This window comes from Peromyscus maniculatus, chromosome 2 (assembly GCF_049852395.1).
Source record: "Peromyscus maniculatus bairdii isolate BWxNUB_F1_BW_parent chromosome 2, HU_Pman_BW_mat_3.1, whole genome shotgun sequence".
Taxonomy (NCBI): domain Eukaryota; kingdom Metazoa; phylum Chordata; class Mammalia; order Rodentia; family Cricetidae; genus Peromyscus; species Peromyscus maniculatus.
This window is the reverse complement of record NC_134853.1, coordinates 69,611,857-69,631,203: the sequence shown is the minus strand read 5'-3', so window position 1 is coordinate 69,631,203 and position 19,347 is coordinate 69,611,857. Positions and strand designations below refer to the sequence as shown.

General features: G+C 41.4%; 1 protein-coding gene across 2 annotated transcripts in view; it reads right to left on the bottom strand.

Moving 5' to 3' along the window:
* Dcaf10 (DDB1 and CUL4 associated factor 10) overlaps positions 1–19,347 on the bottom strand; it is a 47,376-nt gene extending 28,029 nt beyond the window's left edge. Inside the window, exons 1-2 of one of the 2 annotated variants that reach the window (XM_076564122.1) lie at positions 18,206–19,347; positions 12,169–12,282 (exon numbers count right to left, since the gene is read on the bottom strand). In XM_076564122.1, coding sequence (XP_076420237.1) covers positions 12,169–12,282; positions 18,206–18,756 — 665 coding nt within the window. In that variant the 5' untranslated portion in view covers positions 18,757–19,347. The remainder of the gene's footprint in view (positions 1–12,168; positions 12,283–18,205) is intronic. The other variant, XM_042271089.2, reaches the window with a different exon arrangement.

The window sequence follows — 19,347 nt, the reverse complement described above, 5'->3', positions numbered from 1 at the left end:
GTCTAGGGCAGTTTACAAATATGCTAAAGTTCCCCAAGCACTCTGTAATTTTGGGGGGTGCATGTATGGTATATCTGTATGTGCACATGTATGTGTAGGTTCACTTACGGAGTCAGAGGCTGTCTTGCTCTGCTGTTTTTCACTTTATTTTTTGAGGGAGGGCTTCTTGACTGAAACTCACTACTTCTGCTAGAATGGAGTTACACATGAGTGCACTGAGCCCAGCTTTTCGGTGGATGCTGGCGAGCTGAACCGAGATTCCTATACATGCATTTTATCTACTGAGCTATTTTCCCACACCAGCACTCTACACTTCTAGATAGCGTTTCTCTGGGTAGCCCAGGCTGGCCTGTGCATGTCTATCATAATATTAAACACTGTCACTGTAGTATAAAGAGTCACTTTACAAAGCTATAAACTCCTTGAAGACGGGAAAGTATCTACCACATGATTAGAGCTGCAACGCCAAGCGCATGTGCTCCTTTTTAAAATTGACTTAGAGACAGGGTGTCATATAGCCCAGGTTGGCCTCAGATAACACTGAATTTAGGATTGTCTCACTACAGGAATGGGCCACCATGCCCAGTTTATGTGGTGCTGAAGATCAAACCCAGGGCTTGATGCATAAAAGCAAGCGCTTTGCCAACTAACCTACATCTCCAGTTCTATCTGTAAATTACCATTATTAAATGAATGAATTAAAGAGTTCATTACCCAGAAGATAAAAACACATTGTTACATAAAATTATTATGTGAAATAAGCAAAATAAAGAGATGGGTTAGGAAAGGGTACAATGAGAACTGACTGAAAAGGAATAGGAACTCCCAGAGGTAAGAAACACACAGGTATGTAAAAGATCGCTGCATGTGGTTCAGGAGACAAATGGGGAATTTATTGACTTCCTCCAGCGATTCCTAATGGCTTTTCTCATCATCTCCCTCCATCCTGCCTCCTCTAAACAGGATCTCATTATGTAGTCCTGCTTGACCTGAAATTCACTATGCAGACAGGCTGGCCTTAAACTCACGGAGATCCTCCTGACTTTTCCTCCCAAATGCTGGGATTAAAGGAATGTACCACCACTCTGGGCCACATGAGGAGTTTTAAGGAAAAGAGTGAGATGATTTCATAGGAATTTTAAGATCATTGATATGACCAGGACCCCAAACTTTTGGGTTTTTATTTTAAAAGTTAAGTAAGATAGAGGAAATAAGCTTTTCAGTATTTGTTAATAAAATAACTATGGGCGGTGGTGGCGCACGCCTTTAATCCCAGCACTCGGGAGGCAGAGGCAGGTGGATCTCTGTGAGTTCCAGGCCAGCCTGGTCTAAAGAGCGAGATCCAGGAAAGGCACAAAGCTATATAGGGAAAGCCTGTCTCGAAAAGCAAAAAATTCCTGTTTAGCTGGGCAGTGGTGGCACACGCCTTTAATCCCAGCACTCGGGAGGCAGAGCCAGGCGGATCTCTGTGAGTTCGAGGCCAGCCTGGGCTACCAAGTGAGTTCCAGGAAAGGCACAAAACTACATAGAGAAACCCTGTCTCGACTCCCCCCCCAAAATAAATAAGAAATAAAATAAAATAACTAAAAAGTAATTGTTGCATAAAGAATATTTTAATCTCCAAAATGTAGAATGAATATTGGAGAAAAGCTAATTAATTTTGAATTGAGTTTACCTTAATGAAAAATTCAATACTTTGACTTTAGTTCATTCATTTTCCCCCAAAGTATTAACTGATAATTTTTTTATATTGGTAAATCATACACTAGTAAGAGTAATGTGTAGATGAAGACATCATCTATGGCAATTTTTATCCCAAAATACGTAGAAAGGATTAGATAAGCCCTTGGATATGTGGCCCATTCCTCTCCAGTTAAAACTTAGAATAGCCTAGAAAGCTGTAACTGTTAGGCTGGGATGTAGTTCAGTTGGTAGAGTGCTTGCCTAGTATACATGAAGCCCGGGGTTTGCAATTCCAGCATGTACTTGGGAGGCAGAAGCAGGAGAATCATAAGTTCAAGGTCATATGTGCCTATACAGTGAGTTCAAAGCCAGCCGGGGTTACATGAGACACTGTCTTATAGAAAGAAAAAAGTTATGAGGTGTTTCTAACTCTACATTCTTTGACAAGTAGGAGCTTGCCCAAACACTGAAATCTGTCTGAATCAGACCCTCTCAACTGTGCCCACACAACTCTAAGTTGGCTATAAAGGCTCTGGGTGGGCCTCTGTCTGAAGAAGCTAAGCTTCTATTTGAGGGTCACTGGAACAGGATAAAGGGAACTGAAAGTGAATTCTTTTTTTATTTTTTTTAAAAGATTTATTTATTTATTACATATACCGTGTTCTGTCTGCACACCAGAAGAGGGCACCAGATTTTATGATAGATGGTGTTAGCCACCATGTGGTTGCTGGGAATTGAACTCAGGACCTCTGGAAGAGCAGCCAGTGCTCTTAACCTCTGAGCCATCTCTCCAGCCCCAAAAGTGAATTCTTTTAGTACCTACATCTCATTGTACAAGTCAAAATATTGTTGAGTATTTTAAAAAATTTAAACTAAAAAATTATGAAAAGAAACTTTTTAAAAAATTTAACTACATGCAAATTCTTAAACTGGATTAAATTCTAGAGGTCTTTTTGTTTTGTTTTGGGTATAATCTCTGCAATGAAATTATAATAGATTATATCTTCCCTTCATATTTGAGTTTTGTACTATAATGATGATCACTTTTCCATAAATCCTCAGATTTTATCAGCTGTCCCAAGAGCCAGTGAGATATTCATGAAATTCTAGGTGTTCTTGTGCCATTATTTCTATCACTTTGTTTTTTCTGGTATTTTCTCTATCAGATCTGCTATTGCCAATGATTTTATATGTATCTTGACCACTTCTCCAATATCACATTCAGAGTTTTATGGAATTACATATGCATAAAATATATTTCCTCTCAACTGGCAAACACTGTATTTGTCTTATATTGTGTAAAATATACAAAACAGCCCAAGACCAACAAAGACTCTGGATTAGTAAGTAAGTGCTACATTGATTTTCTGTCACATCATTGAGTGAATATTCTTAGTTTTACTTTGGGGCTTTCTCTTACAACCTCATAATTACAGGAATCTGGATTGCTATATGGACTCTTACATCTAAATATAAAGTTCTCAGGAATAAGAAGCCTATAAAATGTATTTAAATCATAAACATTTTTCTTTCTTAAAACATGAACAGAAAATATTCAACTTTCATTATTGTTATTCTATAAGATTAACAATCCACAAAAATAAAAAATGAACTAGAAGACATTACCAAGAATTGCAAAATAGCTACCTAGAATGAAACCAGAAAATGTACGTATGCTCACCATTACAGTGAGGGAACCACATACAATTCTATTTCTACTACTTCCTGTATATGAAGCCTTGGAGACATCTCTTTATAAGAGTCATGATTTCCTTATGCCTTAAAACAAGCATGGTATCTATCTCACATGAAGACACAATAAACATCAAACTACCTGAGGCAGAAGGACAAGTTCAAGACCAGCCAGGCCAGCCAAATGTAAGAATTTTTATTAACCTGTACTTGTGTGTACATGTGCGTACACTCACTCTTTGGTGCACATGAGAAGGTTAGAGACAACTTTGTGGAGTTGCTTCTCCCCTCCTACCATGTGGGTCCCAGAGATTAAGCTAAGATTGTCAGGTTTGGAAGCAAGGCACCTTTTGTCGCCCGGTAATATAGCATATTAAAAGTGTTTTACTGGTTTGACACACAGTAAAGACTCAAGAAATGGAAGTTAGTATTATTCAGTAGTGCACACTTAAATTCATGCACCCAGAGACCTTTCAGATCCTTAACCTTTTAAGTTACTTGTGCTTCTAGACAGGCGTCACAGTCCGTTTTCCTAGACTGAAATTGGTAGGCACGTGTGCTGTGGCGCGCGCTGACAGCAGCACATGAGAGCTGACACTGATAAAGAATCCAAACGTGTTAGTCGATTGTCACCTTGAGTAGGGGCAAACAACTTGACAAAAGTCTATTCTTTTTGAGATATAAAAATTTTCAATTGTAAAATATTAGAAATAGGGACAATTAAAACGAATATAGCAAACACCTATGATACCCACCACCCAGCTCATCAAATTTTAACATTTCGTTATCTTTCAGAATTGTCTGAAAATACAAACATCGTGAGTCCCTCCCCAAGCCCGTTCCCCTCCCTCCCTCTCCAGAGGGAACCACTATCCAAAATTTGTCATTCCCCATGCACATGTTTAATACCATGAATTAATATGTATGTATCCATCATTTTCCATACTTTTTATATCCAATTTATTCTGGAGATATCTAATGAGCACCCACCGTGTACAAGGCACAGTTCTAGGTGCTAGGATAAAACAGAACAAATGCATGCCTTCATCAAGCTTACGTTTGTGATGCTTTAAAATTTTATATAAATGGTATCATACCATACAGCTCACTCTACAATTTGCTTTTTCTGTCTCATCCTTACACTTTGAGATGTTTTTGGTTCGTTTAACTGATGTATAGTATTCCATTGTACACTAAACTATCTGCTTTCCTCTTAACAGACATATTGAGTCATTTCTACCTTCTTTCTAGTCTAATGCTATAATGAACCTTTCTTCCTTATGCACCTAATTCATATGGTTAAGGTGTGTATTAATTCCTTAAAAGTATAGAGATCTCTAATTTTACCAAGCATTGTTAAACTGTTTCGAAAACTGTGTTACCTATTTAGACTATCAATATACCTAAGGGTTACTTCGCATCAAGGCCAATCCTTATATTTCTTCAGACAACTGATGAGCTTGAAAACCTTTCCAAATGTATTGCTCACTGTGATTCTCTGTGATTTGTTAGAAGGTTTAACATACTCAAGATCCTTCTGCTCATGACTGGAAGTATCTTCTATTGGCCTTTATCTTTCCATACTGTTAGGATTTCTTTTTTTTTTTTTCCCCAGACGGAGTTTCTCTGTGTAGCTTTGGAGCCTGTCCTGGAACTCACTCTGCAGACCAGGCTGGCCTCGAACTCACAGAGATCCACCTATCTCTGACTCCTAAGTGCTGGGAGTAAAGGTGTGCGCCACCACCGCCCGGCTCTGTTAGGGTTTCTATAACAAAACTACAACAATGTTTTGTTCCACTCAGCTGAACTCACCAGTCTTTAATGGTTTATGCTTTTAGTGTCTGAAAAATATTTTCTTTTCTTTTCTGGTTTTTCGAGACAGGGTTTCTCTGCGTAGCTTTGCGCCTTTCCTGGAGCTCACTTGGTAGCCCAGGCTGGCCTCGAACTCACAGAGATCCGCCTGGCTCTGCCTCCCGAGTGCTGGGATTAAAGGCGTGAGCCACCACCGCCCGGCTTAAAAATATTTTCTTGGGCTGGAGAGATAGCTTGGTGGTTAGGAGCACTGACTGTTCTTCTAGAGGACCCAGGTTCAATTTCCAGGACCCACGTGACAGCTTACAACTGTCTATAACTCCAGTTCCAGGGGATCCAATACTCTCATATCAATGTATATAAAATAAATTAGGAAAATAGTTTCTCACACAAAGACATAAGTATATTCTCTACTTCTCTAGAAACGTTAAAGGGTTGCTTTCATAGGTTTTTAACTAGAAGTTATTTTCAGCTATGGTGTGAGATCTGATTTTAACTTTTCATGTATATTATCAATGCCATCTTTTCCACCAATTTGCAATGCTTCTGCTCTTATGTAAAAACATTCCTATCTCAAAGGTCTGCTTCTAGGTGATCTACCATTCCACTGTCACTTGTTCTAGTTCTGGTCCGAGACTACATTTCACATCAGGAATGGTTGTTATTCCCACACTTTAGTCTTCTCCAGAACAACTTCAGCTGTTCATGGCACACTACTCAACACAAGTGTTTAAATTTAGTTTTATGAAAACCTCTGATGGTATGTATCTTAGTCAAGAACTCACTGTATTAATAGACTACTCTGGGAGTAGTTGGCTTTTTTATGGTACTGTGTTACTTCAGGGAGGACTTACATGTCTATGGCTTTTTGTTGTTTGTTTTCAAAGACAGTGTTTCTTTGCAAAGCCCTGGCTGTCCTGGAACTTGCTTTGTAGACCAGGGTGGCCTTGAACTCAGAGATGCTCCCGACTCTGCCTTCCCAGTGCTGAGAATAAAGAAAGGTGTGCACTACTACGACTGTTTTTGTTTGTTTTAATGTGTAGCCCAGGCTGGTCTCAAACTTCTGATCCTTCTGCCTCCACCTCTTCAGGAAATCCTACCAGCATGTGCCACCACAACCAGCATTTGTTTTTTAAGCCCAGCCAGGCTGGAACTCACTATTCAGACGGGATTGGCTTCAATTCTGAGATGCACCTAACTCTGCCTCTGGAGTGCTGGGATTAAAAGCTTTGGGCCACCACACCTGGCTGACTTAAATGTTTTTGTTTTACAGGTATCTTGGAAAGTCCTTCCAATCTTGATCCAAGTTGGCTGGAGGTATTGGACTGTATAGAAGGGTCAGCTTGTATGAGCACTGACTTGTGGTTAACCATTTTTCTTGACGCTAGTCTAGATTCAGAGTGGTTTATACTGCAAATGAGATCTTTGGGATTCCAGATTTTACAGTATTCTAGAAGAACCTTTATCTGGAGCTGACCCTAGAATCTTCTGTCCCCTGAGCTCCTCATTTCTATCAAAACAAAAGCTCAGGATCACCAGCACTTGGTAGATCTTACAGGGTAAAAGCTGAAGCCTATTTACTTCTCAGTGTTCCTGCTTCTACTTCCTTTGCAGTCCAAGAGTTCCTTTCTTTCCTATTCATTAAACTCTGTATTAAAATGTACATACATGTATATAATTACTTATTCAGCACTTGTTTTATTAGAAATGTTACTCAGGACACTTTAAATGTGCAGTCTTAATTCTTCAACAGCTTGGTTTACACTGACTAGCTTTGTATTCAGCTATCAAAAACCTCATCAGCACTATGGACTTGGCACTTTGCTTTTGCTTTGTGATACCAGGGCTGGGTTTAAGGTGCATAAAAGTTTGTGATTATCTTGAGTTTTCCCTTTAACTACAAATACCATACATTTTACCCTTAATGCCTATGCTCTTTCATCTGTCCAATAGTGATAGTCTTAGCTTTCTCACTTATTTTCTTATGATATTGCTCTGTAAAAAAAAATATATATATATAAATCATACAAATTATTCCTTTTATTATTCAAATTGTAGATTGTTTGTTTGGTTTTGTTGTTGTTGTTGTTGTTGTTGTTGTTATCATTCTGTGTTTTTGAGACAGTCTCACTTTGTAGCTCTGGTTGTCCTGGAACTCATTATATAGATCAGGCTGGTCTAGAACTCATAGAGATCCTCCTGCCTCTACCTCCCAAGTGCTGAGATTAAAGGCACCACCATACCCAGCTCCAGACTGTCTTTTAATTAACATCAATTTATGTATGTTTTCTGAGAATAGTCTATATTTTGAACTTCTATTTCTTATCCTTCCTCTGTTTTAAATTAAAAACAAAAACAAAAACCAAAAACCAATTGAAGTTTTCCTACTTTAACTGAACTGGCTATGTGTCCTCCCTTTCTAGTGGTCTGAAGCTATAAATTGTATTTGCAAAATTTTACCTATTCCTTTAAGTGTTTTTTTTTTCTTTTTAAGATTTATTTATTTATTTATTTATTTATTTATTTATTTATTTATTTATTTATTTATTTATTTATTATGTATACAGTGTTTTGCCTGCATGTATGTCTGCATTCCAGAAGCGGGCATCCAATCCAATCTCATTATTGATGGTTGTGAGCCACCATGTGCTTGCTGAGAATTGAACTTAGAACTTCTGGAAGAGCAGCCAGGGCTCTTAACCTCTGAGCCATCTCTCTAGCCCCCTTAAGTGTTTTTTTTTTTTTTTTTTTTTTTTTTTTTTTTTTTTTGTTTTTTTTTTTTGTTTTTCGAGACAGGGTTTCTCTGTATAGCTTTGCGCCTTTCCTGGAACTCACTCGGTAGCCCAGGCTGGCCTCGAACTCACAGAGATCCTCCTGGCTCTGCCTCCCGAGTGCTGGGATTAAAGGCGTGCGCCACCAACGCCCAGCTCCCCCTTAAGTGTTATGTGGGTTTTTTGTTGTTGTTGCTGTTTGTTTGTTTTTTAATGCACACATTTAATTATGCACTAATCTAAAAATGCCTGGAATTGCTTAATATTTCTGTCTTTTTCCTTATGGGTCTTATTATATTGTACCATTATCCCACAGTACAAAAAACTTTCCCACATTAACTATTGTTCCTGCTGTATAAAGCCACATTGTTAAATGTGGTATCTCTAAGTTCCATTTAGCTTTCAAATACTTGCTATATGACCAGTGTGAACTGAGATATGTTCTAAGTATAAAATACATATTGGGTTTTGAAGATACCATTAGAAAGTGGAATGAAATATCTCAAGAATTTTGTACTGATTACATGTTGAAATTATAGTATTTTGGAAATATTGGGCTAAATACATTTAAACTAATATTGCTTCTTTCTTTAGTAATATACTAACAAAAATCACACATGTGGCTAGCATTAGGTTTCTACTGGACAGGGCTTATCTACAGGTCTCAATCATCCTGTTCTTTGTGTTTTGCAATGCAATGCTAGAAGCAAATGCAGGCCCTCCACATGCTGGGTGCTGGCGAGCGCTGACCCCGGGCTGCATCGCTAGCACCGCTGACCTGTTTGTAGATGAGGTTTGCTGTGCTGAACTCTGGGCTGCAAGTGATCTCTCCACCTCAGCTTCATAAACAGCTGAGACTACAGGCCCACGCCACTGTACTAGCTTACTGCTTTAGTTTTGGTCTTGTTTTAAACATATCCAATGCAACAGTAAAGAAAAACCCTCAGAATTCTATTTTCTGCACTATTAATAGTTCAGTGAACATTTTAGCTAATTACAATTCTTTAGTCTGGATTATATTGACATAATGTGGTACACAGCCTGGCCTTATCAAACACACTCCATTTTCTTCTCACATCGGCTGAGAAGCAGCCCTTTGTCAGTTGACTTATATTCCCACATGTAACTGGCTTCTAACTTTACAGCTTTTTAATACTTCTAGTAGTTTTTAATTTTATGTGTAGGGGTATTTTGTCTGCATGTATGTCTGTGTACCACACGTGTGCCTGGTGCCCACAGAGCTGGAAGAGGGTTTGGGATCCACTGGAACTGGAGTCATAGAGAGTTGCAAGCCCCCATATGGGCACTGGGAATTGAACTCAGGTCCTCTGGAAGAGCAGCCAGTGCTCTTAACCACTCAGCCATCTCTCCAGCTCCCACTTCTTAAGATTTAATCTAGAGTTTTACCACAACCTGTCCAGATACAGATTCATCTTGAATCTGCTTCATAGTCTAAAGAAAAAGAAACTGGCTCTCCCTCATTACTAAATAGTCTGAACAATTATCAAGTTCAATTTCAGAAATCTCTACAACTTTTATTTACAATTAATTAGTTAATTAATCAACTAATTTTGAAATAAGCTTCCACTTGCAGTCCAAGCTGGCCTCAAATTTGGGATCCTCCAGTTTTCCAAATGTGGGGACTGTAGGTATGCACCACCATGTCCAGTTCTGCATTCTTTATAAATGCTGTAGTTTCTCAGTTAATCCTGTGTTATAAGTTATAGACATTTAACACCTCTTAATCCTTCTTTGTATGTACTGGGTGAATATTTTGGTATTATTTCCAACTTCCAATTCACTCATCAACGACTAAAGAGTAAACTTCATCTGATCAATTAAACCTAAATTTTTTCTATTTTAAAATGTGTTATTATTATTTATTTTGTATTTGAGACAGGGTCTCATGTAGCCCAAGACGGCCTCCAACTCAATATAGAGCCAAAGATAACTTTGAATCCCTCTCAGTCTTCCTGCTTCCCTCCCAAGTGCTGGGGTGACAGGGCTGAGCCACCACACTCGATTATGTGTCGCATGAAATCCAGAGGATTCACATATGCTAACCAAGAACTCTCCCAATTGAGCTACATCCCAAGCCCCAAGTCTTTATTTTTAATTCTGGTGCTAGAGATTGAACTCAGGGCCTTATAGATGCTAAGCACACACTTCACTTCTGAGCTACATTACCAACCCCAAATTGGAACTATGGCCCTTCAAGTGTCAAGCCTTTTTGTCTTTTGTTTCCCCCAGCAATGTTTTGAGATCCAACCCAGGACCTTGGACATGCTAAGCAAGTATCACTGAGCTAAAGCCCTAGCTACACCCTCCCTCTTTAAAATACAATTATATAGCAACATTTTTAATTTCCATGTGTTCTTTACTATATAAACCTGCTTCTTTCACCTCTTTTGATTTATACTCTTCATTCTCTTTAATAAAGAACACCCTTTATCTCTTTAAGCATCCTAAAAATGTTTTAAAGTTTATCCCAATCAATGGAATACTATGCAGCCGTTAAAAAGAATAAGATCATCCCACGGATACTAAAATGAAATGATCTCTAAATATGTTCAGTTAAAAAGGCCAGGCATATAATAGTATGTGTAGAATGCTACCATTTATATAAAAGTATATGTGGGGTATGTGTGTGTATGTGTGTATTTATATGCTTGCACATGCATAAACTATCTCAGAGAAGATAGCAAATTAGTAATAGTGGTTGCCTCTGGGGAGGGAAACTGGGTGGCTAGGCGACAGAGGTGGAAATAGACTTACTTTTCACTGTTTACCCTTTTGTACCTTTGAATTTTGTACCACGTGCATGTATTACCTAGTCAAAAAAAAAATAAATAATTTATTTTTAAAAATAAACTCTTTGTTGGACTACTTACTCCATAAGTTAATTTCATCCAGAGAAATCCCTGTTCTGGTGGTTTGACTTTGTTGTATTAATATTAGATGTCTTCATGAATGTTGAAATTTTCGTTATAGGCTTGAGTGGACGAAGTTAACTTTTTCTCTCCCTTCCTATTTAAGGGTTTCAGGATTGCCTCTACTTGGCCATCTGGGTCCCTAGTCTATTACTGGGCCCCTAGGTTTTATAATGACATTTCAGGGCTCCAGTTTCATGATAGTATTGGAAATAGTACACATTCAGTCACTAACCTGGCAAGTACCTTCACTCAATTTCTGTCATGAGGCTGTGTCTTTATCAGCTAAAACCTACAGACCCAGGGAGCAAAACAGCTTTTTTTTTTCTCAGCCTTTCATAAATGAGACAGACATTTCAACTAGTGGCTTCATGTGGTGAATGTGGCTCTGGGTCTTTCTTTACACCAAACTCCTCAGTGCTTTTTATCTTTTTAACTGATAAGATCATAACCACCAGCTATCAGTGCTGCAGTGAAAGGCCAGGACCCGGTAGCTTCAGCCCTGTGCAGATCTCAGGCCTGTCCTCTCTGGAACCTAACTATGACTCTGTACTACTTGTTCTCTGGTTCTGCATGCATGCATCAGTAGAGTTTCAGCAGAACACAGCACGCTACCTAAATTGCAAGTAATTTTCATATCTCTTTTTAAAATAACATTAAAAGTCATAACTATAAAATACAATTTCATTTCATATAGCTTAGAAAATAGAAAATTAATAGTAAATTACCCATGTAAACTACTGCTAGGAGTTAAACACCATCTTTTAATCCTCTGTATCAACTCATATACTTGTAGAATTTGTATAACTTTAACTTACATAGTCCCAAACACTTGTCTATAGTGTTATATAGTCTCTACAATCATCATTTTAAGGATTGCATATTAATCCACCCAACTGTTCACCTGTAATTTACTTCCCAAATCTTTGACTAGGGAAGGAGTTAGCATTGAAGGATGTTACAAAGATGTTTTCTCTCTCTCAATAGTCTGGATGTGGGTGTGGTATGACTGTGAGAGATGATGTTAAGCCAATGCAGTAGTATAGTAGCACATGGCTAAAGTTCATAATGATGACCTTGACACACAAAGAGAAAAGGAAAAAAAATTGCATGGAGGTAAACAATATATTGCAGAAAAGTTCCAATCCAAAAGTCATTAACAGTAAAATTTGTAATTATAAGGGAAGTTTTGCAACGGGATAATGCATGACACATTTTCACTAACTTGCAAACCAGATTCTGAGTCACACTAAAAGCTCATTATTTACTAGCATACTCACCTGATATTATTCACACAGTCTTCATGCGCTTCAGAAAGGGTTTTTATGTGCTTTGAAGAAATAGGGTCAAAAAGCAGGACTTCAGTCTGTTCACAGGCAACTGTCAGCACTGACCTGAAAGGAAGCGACACATTTCCTGTTTATTCTTCTCACACTCTCTGGCTCACTTATCTATAACTATACATATTATAGATAACTTCTTCTCTGGGGATTTAGTAGAGTGAAGAAATTATTAATAAACACGAGAAACATGAAGATATGCTTCACTGTAAAAAGGAGAAATTGAAAGCAACCTAAATATACATGAGAAAATGAGTATCTTATAGACCACAGAACATCGTAACTGTCCTCCTATTCATCAGGGAAAGCTCTCCAACCCCAAGTGGCTGTCTGAAAGTCCAAACAGTAAGGAATCCTCCACACACTGTCCTCCTCCTATACACACTAATGCCAAGCTTGAATCTGTAAATGAAGAATAACAAGTATAATCAAGCAGAGCAGTTGTAACTGCACTGGGGTGCAAGTTACACAAGTGTGCTTACTCTCAAAGCACATTACCCCACTGCAGATGCCAGCAGTCTGGCACGGTTGTCTTTTGTTCTGCTTTTTCCCTGTCAAGTGGAGAACTTCCAATCTTTTCACCTACAGGATGAACCATGGCTTCTCTTTGGCATACTCCAACTGCCAGCACCACTAGTCTAGTGCTTTGTAGTCTACTACCAAAAATAACGGTTAAACACAGCACTGTGAAACCTGAGATGAGCTGGTGACTGAGAGCCCAAGTGCCGAGCAATGTGTTCTTGCACACAGTATGGATACAGTATAAGGGATGACATGTCCCAGGTGAGACAAAGGGGAATGACGAGAGATTTCATCAAACTGTGAACACTGGCATAAAATGTAAAACTTCTGAGCTATTTCTGGAATTTTTCATATGCCCTTTGTGTACTATGGTTGGTTAGAGGTAACTGCAGAGTGAAGTCAGGAATAATGGGAAATTACTTTTCAGATGTTAACAAAAGGGCAGTATGGTGGTTTAAATTAAGACTAGCCATCTGTCCCCCCTAAACCCCCCATTGGTTCACAGGGAGAGGCACACTTAGGAGGTGTGGCCTCATTGGAGGAGGTGTGTCACGGGGGTGGGCTTTGAGGTTTCAAAAGCCCAAGCCAAGTCCAGTGACTCTCTCTTCCTGCTGCCTGTGGATCCAGATGTAGAACTCTCAGCTCCTTCTCCAGCACCATGTCTGCCTGCGTGCTGCCTTGCTCCCTCCTGAAATGACTAAGGACTAAACCTCTGAAACTGAAGCAAGCCCAAACTAAATGCTTTCTTTTATAAGGGTTGTCATTTGAGATCTGTTCTCTGTGCCCTGTCGTGTCTGTAGCCCGCATGTCCAGCTCTTTCTCACACAGTCATGGCTTCCCAGAATGCACATATCTGAAAGCCAGACCTGACTTCACAGCCACCTTGGTGGTAAACAGCACCTTCAAGGAAATCAAGCTTTTGGACTACAGAGGAAAGTACATGGTCCTCTTTTTTCTACCCATTGGACTTCACTTTTGTGTGCCCCACAGAGATTGTCACTTTTAGCAACCACGCTGAGGACTTCCAAAAGCTATGCTCAGAGTGTCTGTGGACTCTCAGTTCATGAAAGGTTGGCTTTGAGTGAAATATGAGACAAAACTAAAAAGCCATAAAGGAAAGAGTCGTATGTCTGGTTTTATCTAATTAGCCTGATAGGGTATAAGCCAGCCCCTTGATGAAGAAATACATAATTTGGTTTTTGTTGTTGTTGTTTTTTTGAGACAGGGTTTCTCTGTAGCTTTGGAGCCTGTCCTCGAACTCACTCTGTAGATCAGGCTGGCCTCGAACTCACAGAGATCCGCCTGGCTCTGCCTCCCAAATGCTGGGATTAAAGGAGTGTGCCACCACCACCCGGTGCATAACTTGGTTTTTTATCTCCTCCCCTACCCCAAGTTTTCTTATACACATTTGTTTACAACTAACTTTTTTCATTTAAATACATTTTGGTAGGTGAGCATGGTGGTGCATGCTTGTAACTCCAGCACTCAGGAAGTTGAAGCAGGAGGAATACCCTAAGTTCAAGTCCAGCCTGGGCTATACAGTGAGTTCAGGGCTAGCTTCAACCAAATAGTAAACCTCTATCTCAAATCAAAACCACAACAAAACCCTCACATACATATAAATAAAAGTTTTTTGGAGGTGGCAGGATCTGCAAGTACACCTGCATGCCAGAAGAGGGCATCAGATCCCATTACAGATGGTTGTGAGCCACCATGTGGTTGCTGAGAATTAAACTCAGGACCTCTGGAAGAGCAGTCAGTGCTCTTAACCTTGGAGCCATCTCTCCAGTCTGATGTTTATATTTTAAATCTAATACTTGTTTAATCTTTATGTAAATACCCATTCAAGCTTCCAGGTAGAGCTGAGTTCTCACCATTATGGTATAACTTAGTCATTTTAGTAATTTTTTCCTTCAAGTCTATTTTATTCTCCTTTTAATGTAATTTACCAGTTGTTTTAGAATGTTTTATATATATATATATGTATATATATATTTCTTATATATATATTATATATATTTCTTATATATATATATATATTTCTATACCCTTTTAATTATCTCCCCTTGTAATGAAACAGTCTTTGCTCATCCCTTTGAAATAGGGTCTTGATATATTGTCTAAGCCTGTGTCAAACTAATGGGCCCAATTGGCCCTCCTGGCCTGACTCCTGGCAGCTTGTTTTTTTGGTTTTTCATTAGAACATTTATATTTATTATACTTAGTAACATTTGGATTTATTTTTAGCTATTCTTTGTGCTTCATTGTATGGGAGGGTAGTGGGATTAAACCCACATGCTAGGCAAGTGTTTTACCACTAAACAATATCAACAGCTCTTTTTTCTTCTGTCCTTTGCTAACCTTTTCATGTCTGTGCATATGTGGATGAGCTTTCGTGTGTGTGTGTGTGTGTGTGTGTGTGTGTGTGTGTGTATGTGTTGTCTTCCTTGTCTTCCTCTATTGCTCTCTACGTATTTTTTAAAAATTTACTTATTTAATTTGTGTGTTTTGCCTGTATGTATGTATGTGTACCACATATGTACATAATGGGTCCCCTGGAACTGGAGTTACAGACAGTTGTGAGCTGCCTTGTGGGTGCTGGGACCCAGGTCCTCTGCAAGAGCAGCCAGTGCTCTTAACTATGGAGCCATCTCTCCAGCCTCTCTACTTTACTGTGTGAGACAGGTTTCTCACTGAACGTGGAGTTCACTTTTGGGGCTACAGTGAATGGCCAGTGAGCCCCAGGGGTCAACCTCTCTCCACAAGGTGCTGGGTTAGGGATGTGAGACACCACACCCAGCTGTGTGGGTGCTAAGGGTGCTAAGGTCAGGTCCTCATGTTTGCACTGAGCCACATCTTCTTACCTTCTTTTTGTAATCTTTCCCCTTGTTTCATACTTTTCTCTCTACTAGTTTGGAAGGAAATTATCTATTCTTTGTTTTTTTGAAATTGCAATACATATACTTTTTTTTTTTTTTTTTCGTTTTTCGAGACAGGGTTTCTCTGTGTAGCTTTGCGCCTTTCCTGGAACTCACTTGGTAGCCCAGGCTGGCCTTGAACTCACAGAGATCCGCCTGGCTCTGCCTCCCGAGTGCTGGGATTAAAGGCGTGTGCCACCACCGCCCGGCTAAAGCCTCTTAAGTTGTTGTTGTTATTATTGTGTGTGTGTGATATATGGGTACATGTGCAGGTCAGAGGACAACCTAGCGGAGTCAGGTCTCTTTTTACCTTCACATGGGTTCCAGGGATCAGAACTCAGATCAACAGGCTTGTACAGCAAGTTCCCTGACTATTTCATGGGCTGAGTACCAGAATAATTACTTTTTAAAAATGCTTCTGGGGCTGGGGAGATGGCTGTGTGGGTAGAGGCCTTACCACCAAGGCTGACTGACTACTTGAGTTCCATCCCTGGGACCCACATGGTGGAAGAAAAGAATGGCTCCTATAGGTTGCCCTCTGACCTCCACACATGTGCCTCCACATATAAGTCATGGAATGCACATGAACCTGTATGAATATGTGATGCCTTTAATCCCAGCACTTGGAAGGCAGAGGGAGGTGGAGCTCTGTGACTTTGAGGCCATCTGAGTCTACATTGTGAGTATCAGGGCAACCATGAGACACAAAATAAATAAATTTCTCTGGGAGAATGTAGTCCATATTCAAATGAAAACTATATGTAATATCCCTCATTCTAACAGCCCTGGCAATTTAAATATTTCATAATTAATTCTAGACTCACCATATCCTATTTAAAATTCTACCTCCAGAGAACTACACACCTACTTCTCAAGTCCTCCAAGTATCGAGTTTGGTAAGAGGGGCTGAGGGGCAGAAAAGAGAGGCACAGACAGTATCTGGGGAGAGGAGGAAGCTTTAAGAATACCACATAAAGTTGCCGGGCGGTGGTGGCGCACGCCTTTAATCCCAGCACTCGGGAGGCAGAGGCAGGCGGATCTCTGTGAGTTCGAGGCCAGCCTGGGCTACCAAGTGAGTTCCAGAAAAGGCGCAAAGCTACACAAGAGAAACCCTGCCTCGAAAAACCAAAAAAAAAAAAAAAAAAAAAAAAAAAAGAATATCACATAAAGGAAGAAGGTTCAAGGAATACGCTTCAGCTAACTAAAGTTTCCCTTCTCATCAGTTGTCTTCTGAATTCAGGTATGCACCCCCTGCTAAAACTCGAGCCAGCTACTAGAAGGAAAAGCCCCAGAGATCCTAGGACCAGGCATCATTAGGAAGAAGCATTTTCGTCAATGAACTAAAATAATAAAACAGGTTTTACTTTGCTCAGTAACTGTGTTCCCATGCTTCTTTCTCGGCATATTCTAGGTCTTCCTTCCTTGAAAATTTTTGCTTCATTATTTCCATTTCCTCTAACATTATACGCTAATATGGCCCTTCAACGTAAGTTCATATTCATAGGAAATAAATCTATTCTTTACCCAGCAGTCTTGATTCATTTCTCTCCTGCCATTTTTTTTCTGCTCTTGATCCAGGTGTCACTTTTTCAAGGTAACCTAGCTCAACAGGCTTTAAGCCTTCATCTCAATTTGTAGGTGTACACTGTGCATTACTTAGAATCTCATCTCCAACTGAATTAATAGAGCCCAGGCTCAGTAAAAGGAGTGGCATTAGCTAGTTTTACTCACTACTGTTATCTATGCATTTGCAACCTATCAAGTGTTCCAGAAGCATCTGGTTAATGAAGGACTGAATGAATGAATGCATTAACTAAGCAAAGACTAGTAACCCAGAGGCCCGATGTGATAACAATGCTACTAGTTATGTCATTTTAGGGTGAAACCGTGAGCAGTGTTTTTCCTCTGATTGTCGTTGAACTTCTGCGCTCACAAGATAAAGTATTAAACAGACCTCGGATAGTTTTGAAGTTTTCCTATAGCTTGAAGTAAACCAAGAGCAAACAAACGTCAGTCAAAAAAAAAAAAAAAAAGAAAGATACCCTTAACCCAAGCATGTAGCCTATCCCATAAATGGCCCAAACACCAAGAAACATATTTCTGCAGTGTCTTAGTATCTTTCTAGAGCTTTTGAGTGTCAACTCATGGCAGTATCTGGCATAAGGGTCAAAGATTCTGCAAGCTTCCTACCTTGAACTCTTGAACACAAACTCAGCTCAGAGGAAGGCCCACCGAGGATGGCAGCGAAGTGATGGGCATTTATTTAAAGTACATTCACTGAGCACCTACTGTGTGCCAGAAAGTCCTACTTGTGGACTGGCTCTGGTGGACCTGCGGCGATAGCTTAAGGTATTTCTCTTGCACCGAGCCTCCAGGACCCCGAAGGGAAGCCCTGGCCTGCCCACCTCCAAAGGCCAGGTCGGGGCTCAGAGGCGACAGACAATGTGCTTGTGAAAGTGCCAGGGGCAGGGCGGGCGGCAGCCCAGCAGCCGCAGCCGGCCTGAGCGGAGGGCGCCCGCTGGGGCGCAGGCGCTTACCCGTCGGGCGAATACTCGAGGTTGAAGACAGCACCGTGGGTGCGGGTGCTGAGGTACACGGAGTCTGCGGGGTGGATGGAGCCATACAGGTTCGTCATCGTGCGGAAGTTGTCCCGCGCCGGGTCCACGAACAGCCCGCGGCCGAGGCTTCGCTCTCTCAGCCAGCCGAACAGTCTGGCGCCGGGGCCGCCCAGGCCCGCGCCGAGGCCCTGCCGGCCCCGGCTGCCGGCCCTGCAGTCTGGCCTCGAGCGCCTGCGCGGCGAGGAGGACGGTGACAGCTCTGCCTGCGCTGCAGCAGCCGACAACTCCAGAGCCCCGGGGCCCGCGGGCTCTCCGGCGCGCTCGCCCGGGGACAGTGCGGGGCCGCCCGGGAGGCGAGGGCTGCGGGCTGCCGGCGGGGGAGGGGCCGCGTCAGCTCCCTGCTGTGGAGGCGCCGGCCGCCGAGCTGGAGAGGGCGGTCTGGAAGCTGCCGCCGGCCCTCCGAGAGGCGGCGGCTCCTCAGCTCCAGCCGCCCCGTCCCCGCCCGGGCTGTGGGGCCCGAAGGGAAACATGACCAACGCCCCCGCCCCCTATTCCGGGCCGCTGTCCCGCCGCCCGACAACTCAGCGCTCCCGCTCCAGCCGCCACTTCCGGGTGCCGCGTCCTAAAACTGCCGGCTGGGAAACCCGCGTCACCGCTAGGCTGCCCTCCGTCGGGGACCGAAAAGCAGGGACACCGCGGAATCGGGAGCGCCCCAGCCCAAGAGGACTGTGAGGTCAGTAGGCACTAACCCTCTGTGAGCAATGTCGGACGCACAGGGCCAGCTACAAGCAGCTGAGAGTCCGCCCGCAGCTGTCAGTGAGCACTGACTGGCTGTGTGCCTGACCATTCGCCAAGACGCGGTCTGATGACCTACTGTTGTCCTTACACGGAGATTGGGCGGGGTGAGGAGGGTGTGTGTATTACTGGATTATATGTAGGTCACACAGTAAATCTCATGGCGCACTGCCTACTCAGCCTAGAAGTCTAAAGATTCAAGAACATTCGCACGCAAAAAGCACTGGACTGTACAGTGCCTAGAATAAAGGAACCTATCGATGCCTTAAATATCTGCCGCAATCTCGGCTACTGCGCAGCCAGGTATCTCTTCATCAGTGTCAGAG